The 13,779-nt window shown below is 43.8% G+C and overlaps 2 protein-coding genes across 4 annotated transcripts; both read left to right on the forward strand.

The window, feature by feature from the left end:
- The first annotated feature begins 444 nt into the window (after nt 1-444).
- On the forward strand, nt 445-4,878 carry tfpt (TCF3 (E2A) fusion partner). 2 transcript variants are annotated; one of them, XM_030073262.1, is made up of 8 exons: nt 445-657; nt 896-997; nt 2,831-2,953; nt 3,058-3,128; nt 3,214-3,283; nt 3,614-3,775; nt 3,992-4,091; nt 4,124-4,878. In XM_030073262.1, the coding sequence occupies exons 2-7, from the start codon at nt 896-898 to the stop codon at nt 4,064-4,066; spliced, it is 603 nt and encodes a 200-aa protein (XP_029929122.1). In that variant the 5' UTR covers nt 445-657; the 3' UTR covers nt 4,067-4,091; nt 4,124-4,878. The 2 variants fall into 2 exon arrangements, with proteins under 2 accessions (XP_029929122.1, XP_029929121.1); XM_030073261.1 differs by having other exon boundaries at nt 447-657; nt 3,992-4,878.
- Nucleotides 4,879-5,119: 241 nt separating this feature from the next.
- On the forward strand, nt 5,120-13,684 carry cnot3a (CCR4-NOT transcription complex, subunit 3a). Of its 2 annotated transcripts, XM_030072023.1 has the most exons (18): nt 5,120-5,268; nt 5,923-5,993; nt 6,188-6,255; nt 6,371-6,445; nt 6,565-6,654; nt 6,780-6,908; nt 8,005-8,100; nt 8,223-8,442; nt 8,597-8,730; nt 8,972-9,028; nt 9,342-10,269; nt 10,377-10,482; nt 10,593-10,734; nt 11,497-11,596; nt 12,030-12,228; nt 12,319-12,451; nt 12,559-12,684; nt 12,869-13,684. In XM_030072023.1, exons 2-18 carry the CDS (start codon nt 5,969-5,971, stop codon nt 12,965-12,967), a joined length of 2,727 nt encoding a protein of 908 aa, XP_029927883.1. In that variant the 5' UTR covers nt 5,120-5,268; nt 5,923-5,968; the 3' UTR covers nt 12,968-13,684. The 2 variants fall into 2 exon arrangements, with proteins under 2 accessions (XP_029927883.1, XP_029927884.1); XM_030072024.1 differs by lacking the exon at nt 8,972-9,028.
- The last annotated feature ends 95 nt before the right edge of the window (nt 13,685-13,779 follow it).

Below are 13,779 nucleotides of genomic sequence, written 5' to 3' on the forward strand. Positions count from 1 at the left end.
TCCAAAAAAAAAAAAAAAAAAAAAAAAAAAAAGTCCTCCTTCAGCAAAGGAAATCCAGTGATGATAACACATAAGATATACTATGTTTTTAAGAGCAAAACACGTGTGCATTATCCATTATTTTTATGCATATTCATCCGTTTTATAGTATTTATTTCAGTTTCATATTTATTGAGTGAGTGCTTGTTCTCTGTCTTTACTTTGTGTTATTGATTGCGTTAATTGCCCAGGAGTGGCACCTTTAATTTAATTGCACTTGTACAAATAAATATTTCTATTCTATTCTATTCTATTCTATTCTAAGATGCTCTTGACTTCTTCTCTGTTCTGCCAAATAAAACTCCACCAAACACAGATAACTGATAATCAATAACTAACAGACAGCTGCAGCCTAACCCTTACCTGCAGGGGGCAGCAGTGCGTCAGCAGCCTTGTAGCCTGCCGGAAATGCACGAGAGGAAGAAGAAAAAATGTGAGCACTACGATTGATTAGTATGTGTAGTTACATTCAAGTCATGGGCTGGCTTGTTTTCTACCCTTAACTTGATGTCAAAAGTGTGATTTTGTGGGCGGACAGGTTGGGATGTTTGAAGACGCGGGCCGTGTGATTTACAGCCGCTGAGGAAACGCCACTGTTTGGACTGAGGACTCAGAAATGTGAGTGACGTTAGCCTGCTAGCTTGTTGTTGTACTCAGTCTGATGGCCCTGTATCGATTACCATACATATTAGTATAATGGTGTTTATAACTATAACCTTATCCTGGCAAATAACTATGCTGCAAAAGCTTGACCGTAATATTGCAATTTTCTTCAGAAGTCTTGCTGTATGTTGTTGCTGCTGTTGTTTCTTGAATTCAGCCAGCAGTAAGTCACCCTGTTGTCTTTGCTTCTCAGATGATGGAGGATTTCTCTGGTCTGGCCCTGCCGCCTCTGTTTGGAGGTCACATCCTGGAGGCAGAGCTGGAGCCCGGCGGTGTGGAGCTGGGACCCGGGGAGGTAAACTCCACCCTCACAGCCCTGCTGAAGCTGAACCACCATGCCTGTGCCTCCACATGCCACAAACACATGCAAACTAAAGGAAAAAACAACAACAGAGGGTCTTAGTGAGATGTTTGGCTGCCAAAACGGCTTCCCTGCACCTTGGCATATACCACCACAAATAGAGGGATGGAGCTCCATTCCTCCAAATACTATACACAGAGAGGGATATTATAGCAGGGTTACAGTGCATAAACCTGTTATTATTACAGAGGCAAGTGCACATCAGTGGGGCATTTGTGGCATCCATCAAGAGAAGGCTGCAGGCCTGAATGCTGGACCCTGGAAATTGAGCTCTTTTAATATCTTAAGTGAAATGGTGACTTTCCTCTGTGGGAGCATCATTGAAGTGGTTTTGACTTTTTGTATTGTTGCTTGGCTTGACAGCTTGACTCTGGCCAACAAGAACAGACTTGGAGGTCTAACAAAAGAGGCAAAATCTCAGAAGGATGTCAAGCCATCTTCTATTCATTTATTTTTTTTTATTTTATAAGAAACAGGTCCTGAGAACAGCTATGATTATTGCAGCTTGTCAGGATCACTCTTTGAACTACTGTCAGGCTGTTGTTTCAGAGCAGTTGATGCTATGTGATGTTTGGTCTCTTTAGTCCTGTCTGCCTTTGGTATTTTAAATAGTAAATAACAATATAGGACAAAACACTTGAACTTTGATTTGAGTGGTTTACTCCAGGATGATATCCCCATCCACAGAGCACGAGGGTGCACTGAATCAAAATGTAAATCATAAACCACGGCCTTTACACACACACACCAGATCTTGGATCAACATTTGAGACAGCACTCTCCACCACCACCATAATCAAAACATCTAATGAGGGATTATCTCGGTGGGAACAGTGCTGCATCGCTCCAGTAGACGTCCAGAGGCTTGTTGAATCCAAGCCAACAAGCACTGAAGCTGCTCTGGTGGCCCAACACTACTTAAACACTTTATTTTGTTTTTTCCTTTAATTTCTGTTAGCAGGCTGTATGTATAGATTCATGGCGAACTTCCTACTTACTGAATACCGCTAAATCAATACCAGTATTACAGTTTCTCTTATGCCTGTCAGCAGAACATGACTGCCATTTTAAAATATGTAACTCAATCGCTGCTTTTCCTGCGTTTTGAATAGTTCTATGAAATTTCACACTTATAGGGCATGTGGCAGGTTCAGCTATTTGTCTACTCACTGAATTCCCACTCTGCCAGTGAGCTTCTCAGAGTAAAATATAACACAATCTCAACTGAGTGTAGAAAGCCCAGTCATTCACCTAAATGCAACAGGCTACAGTCAAAGTGTCTCAGTTGTATTTGCCATGAGCACGATGATCGTCAACTATATTAACCCTACGATGGTATCTAGCTTAGGGGCTCGTTTTCTTACTCCAACTACCGTGGAGTGGTATTTACTTTTTTAGCATGAAACATACAGTAGGGCTGAGCAATGTATATTATTATCTAGATATGAATATGTGCGATATTAATATCTCAATAGCCTAAGACAGTGGTTGGTCTGTTATGATCAGAAACATTTTGTGAAGTAACTGCATGTTCCACATCCACTTGATATTTGCTGTTTTTTGAAGAAGGCTCAATTTTCACTGTTGCTACACTTTAAAATTTCAAATAAGCGTGAACCCGTAGTCATGCCACATATCGTATCGCTATCCATATCGTGCAGCCCAAACATTTAGTATATTACAGTGATTTTTCTTTTATAGCTAATACTGTTGTGTGTCATTCTGTGCCGGTGCCCCTTCAGAGCCAAGTCACTGTGTTTTTCCCAGGTGGAGCTCGGCCCAGGAGGCAGCGAGCTGCTGGAGAGCAGAGGACAAGAAGATGAAGAGAGAAGAGCGCTGGATAAAAGGAAATACCTGTCTCTAAGCAAGAGATGTAAAGAAATCGAACTGGTTTGTGTGTTGCTGCTTTCATCCCCCGCATATATAGCGGCTTTATCTGGATTTAGCCTGTTGTGTCAAGTGACTTTAACCTTGACCACACTTGCTCTGTTCAGGTGAACCAGAAGATTCTTGGTCGACTTCACCAGGTACAAAGGTTAACACGACGCATGAAGAAAGAGAGACGGTACAAAACTACGCTCTTTTAGCCACACACTTTATGAAAAGATGCCCATTTGGTGGCTCGTTTATGATGCTGTTATCCCTTTCAGGTTCCTCATGAAGACTCTGGATGCTCATGGGGACGACTACAGGAATGCACAGCTGACTATACTGCTTGAGGTGAGAGCTGGATGGATTTGTAGACGTGCTATGTGTAATATTTAGAAGAATGACTCAGCTGATTTTATTCTAGTTGCCCACTCCACGATATTGTTGGTGGGATGGAAGGAGAGGGATTTAGTCTTTCCAAAATTATATTAATTGGTCTCACCATAGCAGTGAAAAAATATTTTGGACAAGTCTATCTGCTGCCTGGTTGACTGTAATAAATAAATAAGCTCAAAGTCCTGCTGTTATGAACTTTTTTCTCTCGTGTAATGGAAAACGTAATGGTCTAATAGGCTCTGGGTCATTTTCCGGGGTAAGATATTCACATCACGCTTGTTTCAGGATGAGTCCGGAGCCCAGTTAGATCCTGCTGCTGCTGGAGTGGAGGAAGACAGGCTTAACGGTGTGTCTGGTCCCACCTCGTCCGCCGCGTTGCACCACACCGCCGGACCAAAGAAGAGGAGGCATCGAATTCCAAGGCAGGAAAAGGATAAAGACCAGCAGGTAGATGGAGAGCTCTTCAACATCTCCACAGGCAGATCTTACACATTGCAGCTGTCCGCTTCGTGGCAACCAGCAGAGCGCGTTGATGTACTGATCAGGGTTTTAAAATGCTTTCTCTGTGTGTGTGTGTGTGTGTGTGTGGACATTAGCGTTCACACTCCTAGCAGAGAAATATCCTTGATTTATAGTTAACTGTGTTTCTCCTCCCCTCCACAGAATGAACCGGATATGTCGATGCTGGCTGACACACAGTTTGGAGACTTGCCCAGCCCAACCTCTCTGTCTCACTGACCGTCGCTCTGCCCTGAACGAAACCCTGCGATGCGATCTGACACCTCTCTTAGTCGTCTGAAGAGCCCGGGAGAAAGCGGCGCCACCGTCGGTCTGGTTTTGAACTGCTTGTCGTTATACCTGCCCTGCGTCAATGGCTTGAATTCATAGAAGCTACAACCACATCAGTGTAATTTCCCCTGTGTATATATTTGTGTATATATTTGCTGTCTTCATATTTTGTGCTATGGCAACACAGAATTATTGCCAGTGGTGAATGCCATTGCAGATTGTGAGGGACAATAATCCTGGATTCTGTGAATTATTCCTTTGTTGATAATTTTATTGCAGCAAGCAGCTCTCAATCTGAATGCATTGTTAATAAGACAGTGTTACTGACTCTTTAGCCATGAGGATGCTCAGTGAAAAGTAAAACATTTTTTAGGAGTGATTTGAAAGGGTCAGCAGTGGTATTGTATAACGTCGGCAGATGTAGAGTAGAAACACACACAAACCACAATAATAAAAAACCCTCAAATGGGTAATCGTTTTATGATGGGATTTGATATTAAAAAGGAAAAAAAAAGATAGTTTGGTTTAGTATTTGTATGCTGCTACAATAAAATATTTGATTTGTCACATGGCATTTTATTTACACTGTTGGTTAGATTTTTTTTTTGGTCCCTTTGTCTTTTTTTTAAAATACAAAATACTTGGAATAGCATTGTTGTTTCTATTATGTGGAAATACTACTCTCAGAAACAGTGTTTGTGAGCAGGTTGTCGTATTTGAACTTGCATGAATGGCGTGAATAAATGTATTTAAAAAATGCAGTAGATTTATTACAATGTTTGGAGATGATGACGATGACATAGGACAAGAAATCCACCAACTAAAATAATATTTTTTTCTTCTTTTTTTTTTTTTTTTGCTGGTCTACTTTTGTTGCCTGTCAATCATAATTCATCAGACCGCTGGACCAATAGCCGCGCGTCATTCCAGCGGATGTTTCCGTGCGAGCGTAGTGAAATCTGACCAATCAGAGGCTGAAGATTAGATTTAGGGCGGGATCCAAACTTGGAGGTGGGATTTAGCTACCGTCCATCTTTAGCTAGAATACAGCGAGATTGTCGAAAAGAAAACAAAATTTGGAAGTAAAGAAGACTTTCTGGAGTTAGTTTTGGCTGTAATTGAAAAAAGACAAACGAAAGCCCAGACCCTAGGTAAATGTCGAAAACAAGTATGAATCTAGATGGTCGGGTTGACCCAATTTCCCTTTTTCCTAAATTTGGCTAGCTGGCTAGCTAAGCTGCTAGCTAGCATTTTATACATTAGCTAGACAGTTAGCCATATTAGCTGGTAGGTGTACGATTAGAGACGATTCTGATGTATTGTACCTTTCACAACGCAACAGCCACCATATAAAGGCAATTCTGCGCCCCATAATATCAATGCATGAATACGAAATACATCCACCATTATGGTTTTGGATAATTGCTGTGAAATAGGCCAGCTAGTTGTCGAGCGAAGTGGAGGAGCTAAGCAGCTGGCTAGCACTGGCTCAGTAACGTTAGTCGGCTAGGTTGCTAATATTAGCTGACAAGCATGCCAGGCAGGTCGGTAACGCGTTAATGTTAACTGGATCATTGTGATTATCGATGATATGATGTTAGACGGTGAAGCGAACTGTTAGTCGTTGGTTCTGGTTGCAATTGTGGAAGTGACTTTGATCCGGGTGAGATAACGTTATATGTGCCAGTGGCCAGCCAGCTAACGTTCACGTCAGCTCCATCCTGCCGGAGCACAGGTCGGTGTCGAGGGGCGATTTGTGGCTGCCTGTCCTGTGCACTGAACAAAGTTTGCTCTGCTCTCCTCAGCTAACATCGTGACAGACGGAATGTGGACAGTGTCGTAGTCAAAGCCATGGCTGACAAGAGAAAACTTCAAGGTAAGAGGAGTCTCGCTGTGCCTGTTTGAAATGATGTTGCATGGGATGCATCATGCTGCCCGACCTCGCATCTGCTCCTCGGACAGAAACTCATTTTGTCTGAGTGTTTGTATCTGGCATCATGACTTTGTAAAGACACTTAGATGACTTTGAGGAGGATGGATCCACACATAGCCTCTCTTTCATCTCTGTAGGTGAGATCGACAGATGTTTGAAAAAAGTAGCCGAAGGTGTAGAACAATTTGAAGATATTTGGCAAAAGGTGAGAGAGCTTTTGCAGCCTGCTTTTGTTTTACACTGCATTTTTACAAAAAAAAAAAAAAAAAAAAGACTTGGTGAGAGAACAGCAGCATGTGATTTATTTGCTTGCATTACAGCTTCACAATGCAGCCAATGCAAACCAGAAGGAAAAATATGAGGCGGACCTCAAAAAAGAGATTAAAAAACTACAAGTAAGACCGATGAGTGTGAAACATCATTCCTTTGACATGCTTCTCTTGCTGGACTACTGAATGTAAGTGTATGTATTTGCAATTTGCATCAATGTTTTCATCCTCTGTGCCCTATCCAGCGACTGAGAGATCAGATAAAGACATGGGTGGCCTCAAACGAGATCAAAGACAAAAGGCAGCTAGTGGAGAACCGCAAACTTATAGAGACGGTATGGCTGTACATCATTTACTCTTTTTTTTCTTTGGTTGTTTCTGTGTAAAAATGAAGACAAACTCACAGCACGTACAGAAATCAAAGCACTAATCAAGCATTTTGTGACTTGAATCCTTTCAGCAAATGGAGCGGTTTAAGGTGGTGGAGCGAGAAACAAAAACAAAAGCCTACTCTAAAGAAGGCCTAGGGCTGGCCCAGAAAGTGGATCCAGCTCAGAGGGAAAAGGAGGAAACGGGACAGTGGCTAACAGTAATATACCCATTACTATGTAGACCTGTTGTGCATTTTGGTGCAACAGTCCTTGATGCTCTTCTCTTAATTGTTTTCTTTTATGCACAAAGGCTAAACTAAGACTAAATTGAATTGATAAGATAAAACTTAGTAATCAAAATGTAGAATTTCAGTGGTAAATGCATGTTTATAATCATCCAGCTCTGTTCTTGTTGAGTGCATATGTAAACACAGTCTGATACTTGGGTTTTAAATGAGCCAACTGTTCACTGGAGCACGATTAAAAACACGCAGGAATTTATGAACTGGGTCTGAAGGCAGTGGTAATAAGTAAGAGGAAATTAGTCAGTCAGTCATATTTGTATGCACATAAACCCTTTGGCTAAAATGAAAATTAAAAAGCTGTGGTGATTATGATCTGATGAAGAGATTATTTTCACAGCCTACAGCTGGACTTAAAGACTCCTAGCTGCACCTCCTCCAGAGAGTGCTCTGAGCATTTTAAGAAGTTGAGAGTTATATTTATAAATCGTCCAATTGGGAGCTATTGTGCTGGCTGGTGCTTGCGGGTGGTTATTTACTAATGTGCCTGATGTGCCTGTTTGGACATAACAGTGAAACAATATTTGAAAAAAGAAACAAACATTGGCATGTGGTAAGGAAGCTGGTATCTATAGGCACCCTGTTAATTGCATATTTTCATCCCGAAATTGGGATGAGACACTACAATGTGTATGCTTGAGTAGGACAGAATCGGTTAAAAATGTAATTTTTTAGATGGCGATGCCATTAATAATTACAATTAAAATAATTGTTATAAACTTTTAAGTTTAGGAACACTATACAAAGTGCTTTACATAAAGAAAAGAGAAATGAATCCATTCAGGAAATGTGCTTTAAATGAATCAAAACAAAAAATTTAAAATCTGCATTATGAAAGACATCAGTTTCATAAAGTTGGGTTTTAAGACGAGATTTTGATCTGATTTGGCAGCACAAACCCCCACTCATCTGTATCTGACTGTCCCTATAGAGAGGAGGTGGATCTTAAGGGTCTTTGAGAAAAACCTTCTCATTCACATTCTTTCTCCTGACCTCTTTCCTTACCCCCTAGAATACGATAGACACTCTAAATATGCAGGTGGACCAGTTTGAAAGTGAGGTGGAGTCTCTCTCAGTTCAGACAAGAAAGAAGAAGGGTGATAAAGAGGTGAGTGTCCCTTCTCTCGTTTTTCATACTCAAAAAATTTGGTAAACCCAGCGTTTTCTTGTCAGATTTTTTGCTGAAATATTTGTGACAAACAATGTGTTTGCCTCCTCTCTCCCCTACAGAAGCAAGACCGTATCGATGAACTCAAACGTTTGATAGAGAGGCATAGATTCCACATTCGCATGTTGGAGACCATTTTGCGAATGCTGGACAATGACTCTGTGCAAGTGGATTCCATCCAGAAGATCAAGGATGACGTGGAGTATTACATTGACTCCTCCCAAGATCCGGACTTTGAGGAGAATGAGTTTCTGTATGATGACTTAGATCTGGAAGACATCCGTGAGTAGAACATGAAGCCCTGTCTGAGTGTAGTGAGGATACTCATATGGATTGTGGTACTGGACAGCAGAGAGGTTTTGAAATTCAACATCAAGTTATTAACATCGGCATCTGAGCTCAACACTTCTTTCTGTTCTGTCTCTCTCTCCTGCAGCTGCAGCACTAGTTGCAACTTCGCCGTCAGGTCAAGGCAACATGGAAGATGAGATGTTTCTCCAATCCAGCAGCACTCCCACTTCCACCACCTCTTCTTCACCCATCCCTCCATCCCCAGCCACTTGCACTGCTGTGAGTTCATTTAATTCTCACCTGTTCTTCATATCATTAAGCACTGTAGTTGGGGTGTTAAGTTGTAGTTGGGATACTGCATCCAAAAAGTTAATTCTGACATAATTTTCCACATATCCCTCCCTTAAGTTTGCGTTTAGTTAACCTTTATACAAGTCCCATTGTTTAATAATCCACTGGTTAGTTTGCTGAATCAACATTTCAAAAGTGGATTGTCATATCAAGATATCTCCTCCTATAGGAGAACTCAGAGGACGATAAGAAAAGGGGACGGTCGACAGACAGTGAAGTTAGTCAGGTGAGAGGCTCTAATCTGTGCTGTGTCAGTAGATGAACAGTTTAGTGCAGCGCTCTTCACCCTTGGTCCTGGAGGGTCACGGTGACTGAGGGGCTCTAATTCCTCTCAGGCACTTGAAATTAACAAGGTCATGTTTTTTCTCTGTGGGACCAAGGTTGGAGACTACTGATGTAGTTGTGCCATCTCCTACGTTTATGGGCCTCCGTAGTTCACTTTAATTAAACTTAGCTTCTCATAGAAATTGTGCCTCTGTAGTTGCCCTTTGGGCAGTTTTTTTCTGAAATGCTCTTGTCTGATGCCTTGTCATTTTCAGTCACCTGTGAAGAACGGCACCCCATCATTGTTATCCTCCTTCTCTTCCTCGACCACCTCCGGCTCATCCTCGTCCTCCTCACTCGTGTCCATGGCAAGTGTTGTCGGCGGCATTCCCGCAGTTCCAACGAGCAACAGCCTCATAGGAAGTTTCAGCAGCGCGGTGCAGCAACATCAACATCAGCCTCCACAGCAGCAGCAACAATCCCAGCCACCAAACCAAACACAGCAGCAGCAGATACCACAAACAAAACCCTCTGTCCCCTCAAACAACACCCCCAGCCCCCCCAGCCATCCCCTCCTGCCAGCCTCCACTGCCCCCTCCCTCCCCACCTCCAGCACACCCAGTTCGGTGGCTCCCATCTCCCAACCCCAGGCCTCTTCTGGGCCCACCCCAGCCTCCAGTTTGGGACTCGGGTTGGGACTGGGTTTGAGCAAAGGTGGCATGACGGGGACCAGCAGTGCCAACCAAATGCCTGGTTTAGGCCTGAGTGGCATGCCCACCCCTTTAAACACTATGGCAGGGCTCATTTCGGGGTCCACTCCTGCCCCTTACGCTCAGGCAGCAGCATCAGGAGGGTTGGGTTTGAGCAGCACCGCCCAATCAAGTGTTTCGGTGGAGAGCAGCACCTCCATCCCCACCTCTGGCTCCAGTGGAGTCACCACCAATGGGGCTGGGACGGGGCTTGGTTTGCTAGGCTCCAGCCCGGCCCACAGCTCTCTAAGTGGGAGTATCCTGGGTCTGGTCCCTGGGCAAAGTGTAGCCCCTGGTGCCTCTCAGGTGCCCCCCAGCCCAGTCAGCGCTGCCCCTGGAGGGGTAGTAGGCATGATGGGAGGCAATGGAGGGAATGTCGGAGTGGTTGGAGGAGTGGGGGTGAATGCAGCTCCTGCCAGACCACCGAGTGGACTGAAGCAAAATGGAAGCACAAGTACGTCAACCTGTTCTGCTCATCCCTGTGACTACCTTCTCTATTTGTCGGTTTCTTTGTAAAAGTTGGTGACGTCATTTTCTAATGTTTCCTTCACCTTCTGTCAGGTTACAGTGCCGTAGTGGCAGAGAGTTCGACAGAGTCAGTCCTAAGCACACCTAGCCAATCACAAAGCAGCCAGCCCTCGTCTCTCACTTCCTCAGCCAGTCAGCCGTGAGTTTTTTGTTTTTCCTCTTTCGCTGAAGTTGCAACACACTCATCACCCTGTGTGTGTTCTCACTGTGCATGTGGTGATTCTTACTCTTTGTCTCTCTCTGCCACAGGATGGACAACGGCCCCAGCTTGATCAGTTCCATCACCCTGCCTCCCAGCTCTCCGTCCCCCTCGTTCTCAGACAGCACACCTGGAGGAGGGAGTCTCCTCAATGGGCCCCACTCCTACACACAGGCCTCGGAGGCCCTCAAGGTGAGGCCAGAGCATGACTAGATCAGGGCAGGTCCGCTTACATACAGCCTCCACGTTCAAGAGTAGCCCTGTCTTTCTTACGGCCAGTCAATAATCTGAAGAGGAATTGATTCTAATTGCTATCTGCCAAATTATAGGTTTTAGCACCAGCTCCTCTATCCTCCTGTATGCAAAGGTTTAGAGGCAGATTAGACTTCTGGTTGAGACTGAGAGACGATTGTGGAATGAAATCTTCAAACCTGATACTACGTAGAATAATTTTGACCAAGAGCATGATCATCTGCTCCTGTACTGCAGAAAGGAGGGCTAACAGCTACTTGTTAGTTATTTAATTTTCAGAACGTCTCCACTCCTAACCCTGTTTTTAATGTTGTAATAATGCTACAGGTCTAAAGTTCAAAGGAGACTACAAAGCCATTTTAAACAAAAATATTAGCTGAAATGGCAAATGCAGTCTCCTTTGAATGCCTTATAGTTTGTAATTACTGTCAATACTGGGTGTATTCCCAGTGGAGGAGGGGGTTGGTTGTAACAGTAAGCAGGAGGTAAAATTTCAGAACATACAGCAAATGTTTTTTTTTTTTGTTTTGTTTTTGTTTTACAGTTCATTTATTGCCCTGTTTTCCCCTTCGTAATGATCTACATTGCTTTCTCTGTGTCTTCAATGAGTGTAATCTTGGGTTGCATTTCTCTGTAAAATAATTGTACTTAAGTTTTCACCCCCTCCGTCCCGTTTTTCCTCCTGTCTTGTTCCTTCCCCAGGCTCCCGAGCCTCTTAGTTCTCTGAAGGCGATGGCTGAGAGGGCGGCACTGGGATCTGGCCTGGATGGAGAGATTCCCAACCTGCACCTAACAGACAGAGGTCAGAGTCATCAGCCTGCACATCTCCTCTGACTAGTTGCTGAGGAATGAGCAAGAGATGTTACATTATACTCCCATTGATTTTTAAATATTGAGCTGTCATTGTAACTCTAAACCAAGTGCATCAGCAGAATATGTTGGAATTGATTGAATAGCTAATAGTAAGGCAGGTCACGGGTCAAAACAACGCACATAGGTAACAAATATTGCTGTCACTAAAATGTTTACGCATAATACGAAAGTGCTGGGAAAAGTAGTCCAAGCCAGTGAGAAAACAGCCTCCGGTGGCAAGGCAGGAAGAGAATGAGGTGCAGCCAGAGTTGGAATTGAAGCGTGCTTCTAGGCGATGAGTAAACCAGACCGATCCTCATCTCTCAAGCTGATCCTATCCCTCTTCCTTCTTTTTTTTTTTTCTTTCTTTCTTCGGGCTGTAGATATTTTCTCTGGTTCATCTGCTGCTCCTGGCACCCCTGCAGCCCCCCAGCCGTCCCTGTCGGAAGTCAGCATACCCCCCTCGCTCGGGGTGTGCCCGCTGGGTCCCACACCTCTCCCCAAAGACCAGCTGTACCAGCAGGCCATGCAGGAGTCAGCATGGACACACATGCCACACCCCTCTGACTCTGAGAGGATCAGGTAAAGGGACAGCTGATGACACCTCTCATCTTTTGTGGGGTTTTTTTTTTATGAATTCCTGCAACTGATTTGTTTGCCTCTGGCTTACAGGCAATACCTGATGAGGAATCCATGCCCCACCTTGCCCTTCCATCACCAGATGCCACCTCACCACTCTGACTCCATAGAGTTTTACCAGAGACTGTCAACAGAAACTCTCTTTTTCATCTTCTACTACCTAGAGGTAACACACACACACACACACACACACACACACTCACTCACTCTGTTCATGTTCATTCCCTGTGGAACTTTCCTCTCAAGAACACATTTCCTCTCCTCTGCTTTCAGGGCACCAAGGCTCAGTATCTGTCTGCCAAGGCTCTGAAGAAACAATCGTGGAGGTTTCACACCAAGTACATGATGTGGTTCCAGAGGCACGAGGAACCCAAGACTATCACTGATGAATTTGAACAGGTGCAGCCACACTACAGTTCATTTCCATTTTCACATTTGCACCTCAGTAGAAACTAGTTTGCGGGCCTGTCTCACGGTTTTTGTCCCCCCCCCTCCCATCAACATGTTGCCTTGAGTTAAATGACAGATTGGATTTAACAGATTTATTAATATGATTGTTCCTCCTGCTCTGTTGTTCCTCCAGGGCACTTACATTTACTTTGACTATGAGAAATGGGGCCAGAGAAAAAAGGAAGGGTTCACCTTTGAGTATAGGTACCTTGAAGACCGAGACCTGCAGTGACGGACAGACGGGACGCGGAAGGACAGAGAGAGAGAGAGAGAGAAAATGTGCTGCTGTTGACATTCCGAGACTGAACTCCATACTGTGGATAGAGATTGTGATGTGTAGTAGAAGCCCTCTCCTATAATGGAGACTGGTGTCTGTATAGGCTGCATCTCACATGAAGCCCTGCTCCTTGTGTAGCGCATAACTTTTGACACAAATACCCCATGGGCCTGATCAAAAGCGGTGCACTGCACGGGGTGAGAGGGTATCATTAGAGATCTGCATTTGTGCCTGTCTGTGTGCACACTCAGTATGTGGCATTAGGAAAGCCTACCCCATGCATGTTTCTCATGTTTTGTTTTATTTTTCCGTTTCAACAAGATTCTCTGTACCACCTACCCAACATGAGCCTGGAAGCCTTTGACTTGACACAAAACAAACATTGGATTTGATTGTTAAGTAAATTGCCCATCTTGTATTTACTGTAATTTGGTGGTTTAGAAGTGGGGGAAGTACAGTGGACATTTAGTCATGGTGTGTAGGAATGGCTTCTTTTAACACCCTATGATGCCTGTTGAATATGGTCACTATTAGAGATAGTGAGCGATTATCAATAGTTTTATTGATATTGTCTTGGTCGATTAAACACTGATTGAGAATGACCACAGGGCCTCTCCCTGTGACAGGGAAAGAGTCCTTATTGGACATGGATTAAATTGCTATGCAATTGAACTGGTCTCTGACTCCCTCTCTTTACAAATAAAATGTTTTTAAGTTTACCTGTCAGAAAATGCATCGTTATGGGGCATTCATGTTTGTGAGAAATG

The sequence above is a fragment of the Myripristis murdjan genome, chromosome 16 (genome assembly GCF_902150065.1).
Source record: "Myripristis murdjan chromosome 16, fMyrMur1.1, whole genome shotgun sequence".
Classification (NCBI taxonomy): domain Eukaryota; kingdom Metazoa; phylum Chordata; class Actinopteri; order Holocentriformes; family Holocentridae; genus Myripristis; species Myripristis murdjan.

Excerpts from the sequence above, each read along its gene's own strand:
- tfpt (XM_030073262.1), top strand. The coding sequence starts at position 896 with ATGATGGAGGATTTCTCTGGTCTGGCCCTGCCGCCTCTGTTTGGAGGT. Across the intron at positions 998-2,830 it reads TGGAGCTGGGACCCGGGGAG|GTGGAGCTCGGCCCAGGAGG; the intron begins GTAAACTCCACC and ends TGTTTTTCCCAG. Across the intron at positions 2,954-3,057 it reads GATGTAAAGAAATCGAACTG|GTGAACCAGAAGATTCTTGG; the intron begins GTTTGTGTGTTG and ends TGCTCTGTTCAG.
- cnot3a (XM_030072023.1), top strand. The coding sequence starts at position 5,969 with ATGGCTGACAAGAGAAAACTTCAAG. Across the intron at positions 5,994-6,187 it reads TGACAAGAGAAAACTTCAAG|GTGAGATCGACAGATGTTTG; the intron begins GTAAGAGGAGTC and ends TCATCTCTGTAG. Across the intron at positions 6,446-6,564 it reads AAGAGATTAAAAAACTACAA|CGACTGAGAGATCAGATAAA; the intron begins GTAAGACCGATG and ends TGCCCTATCCAG.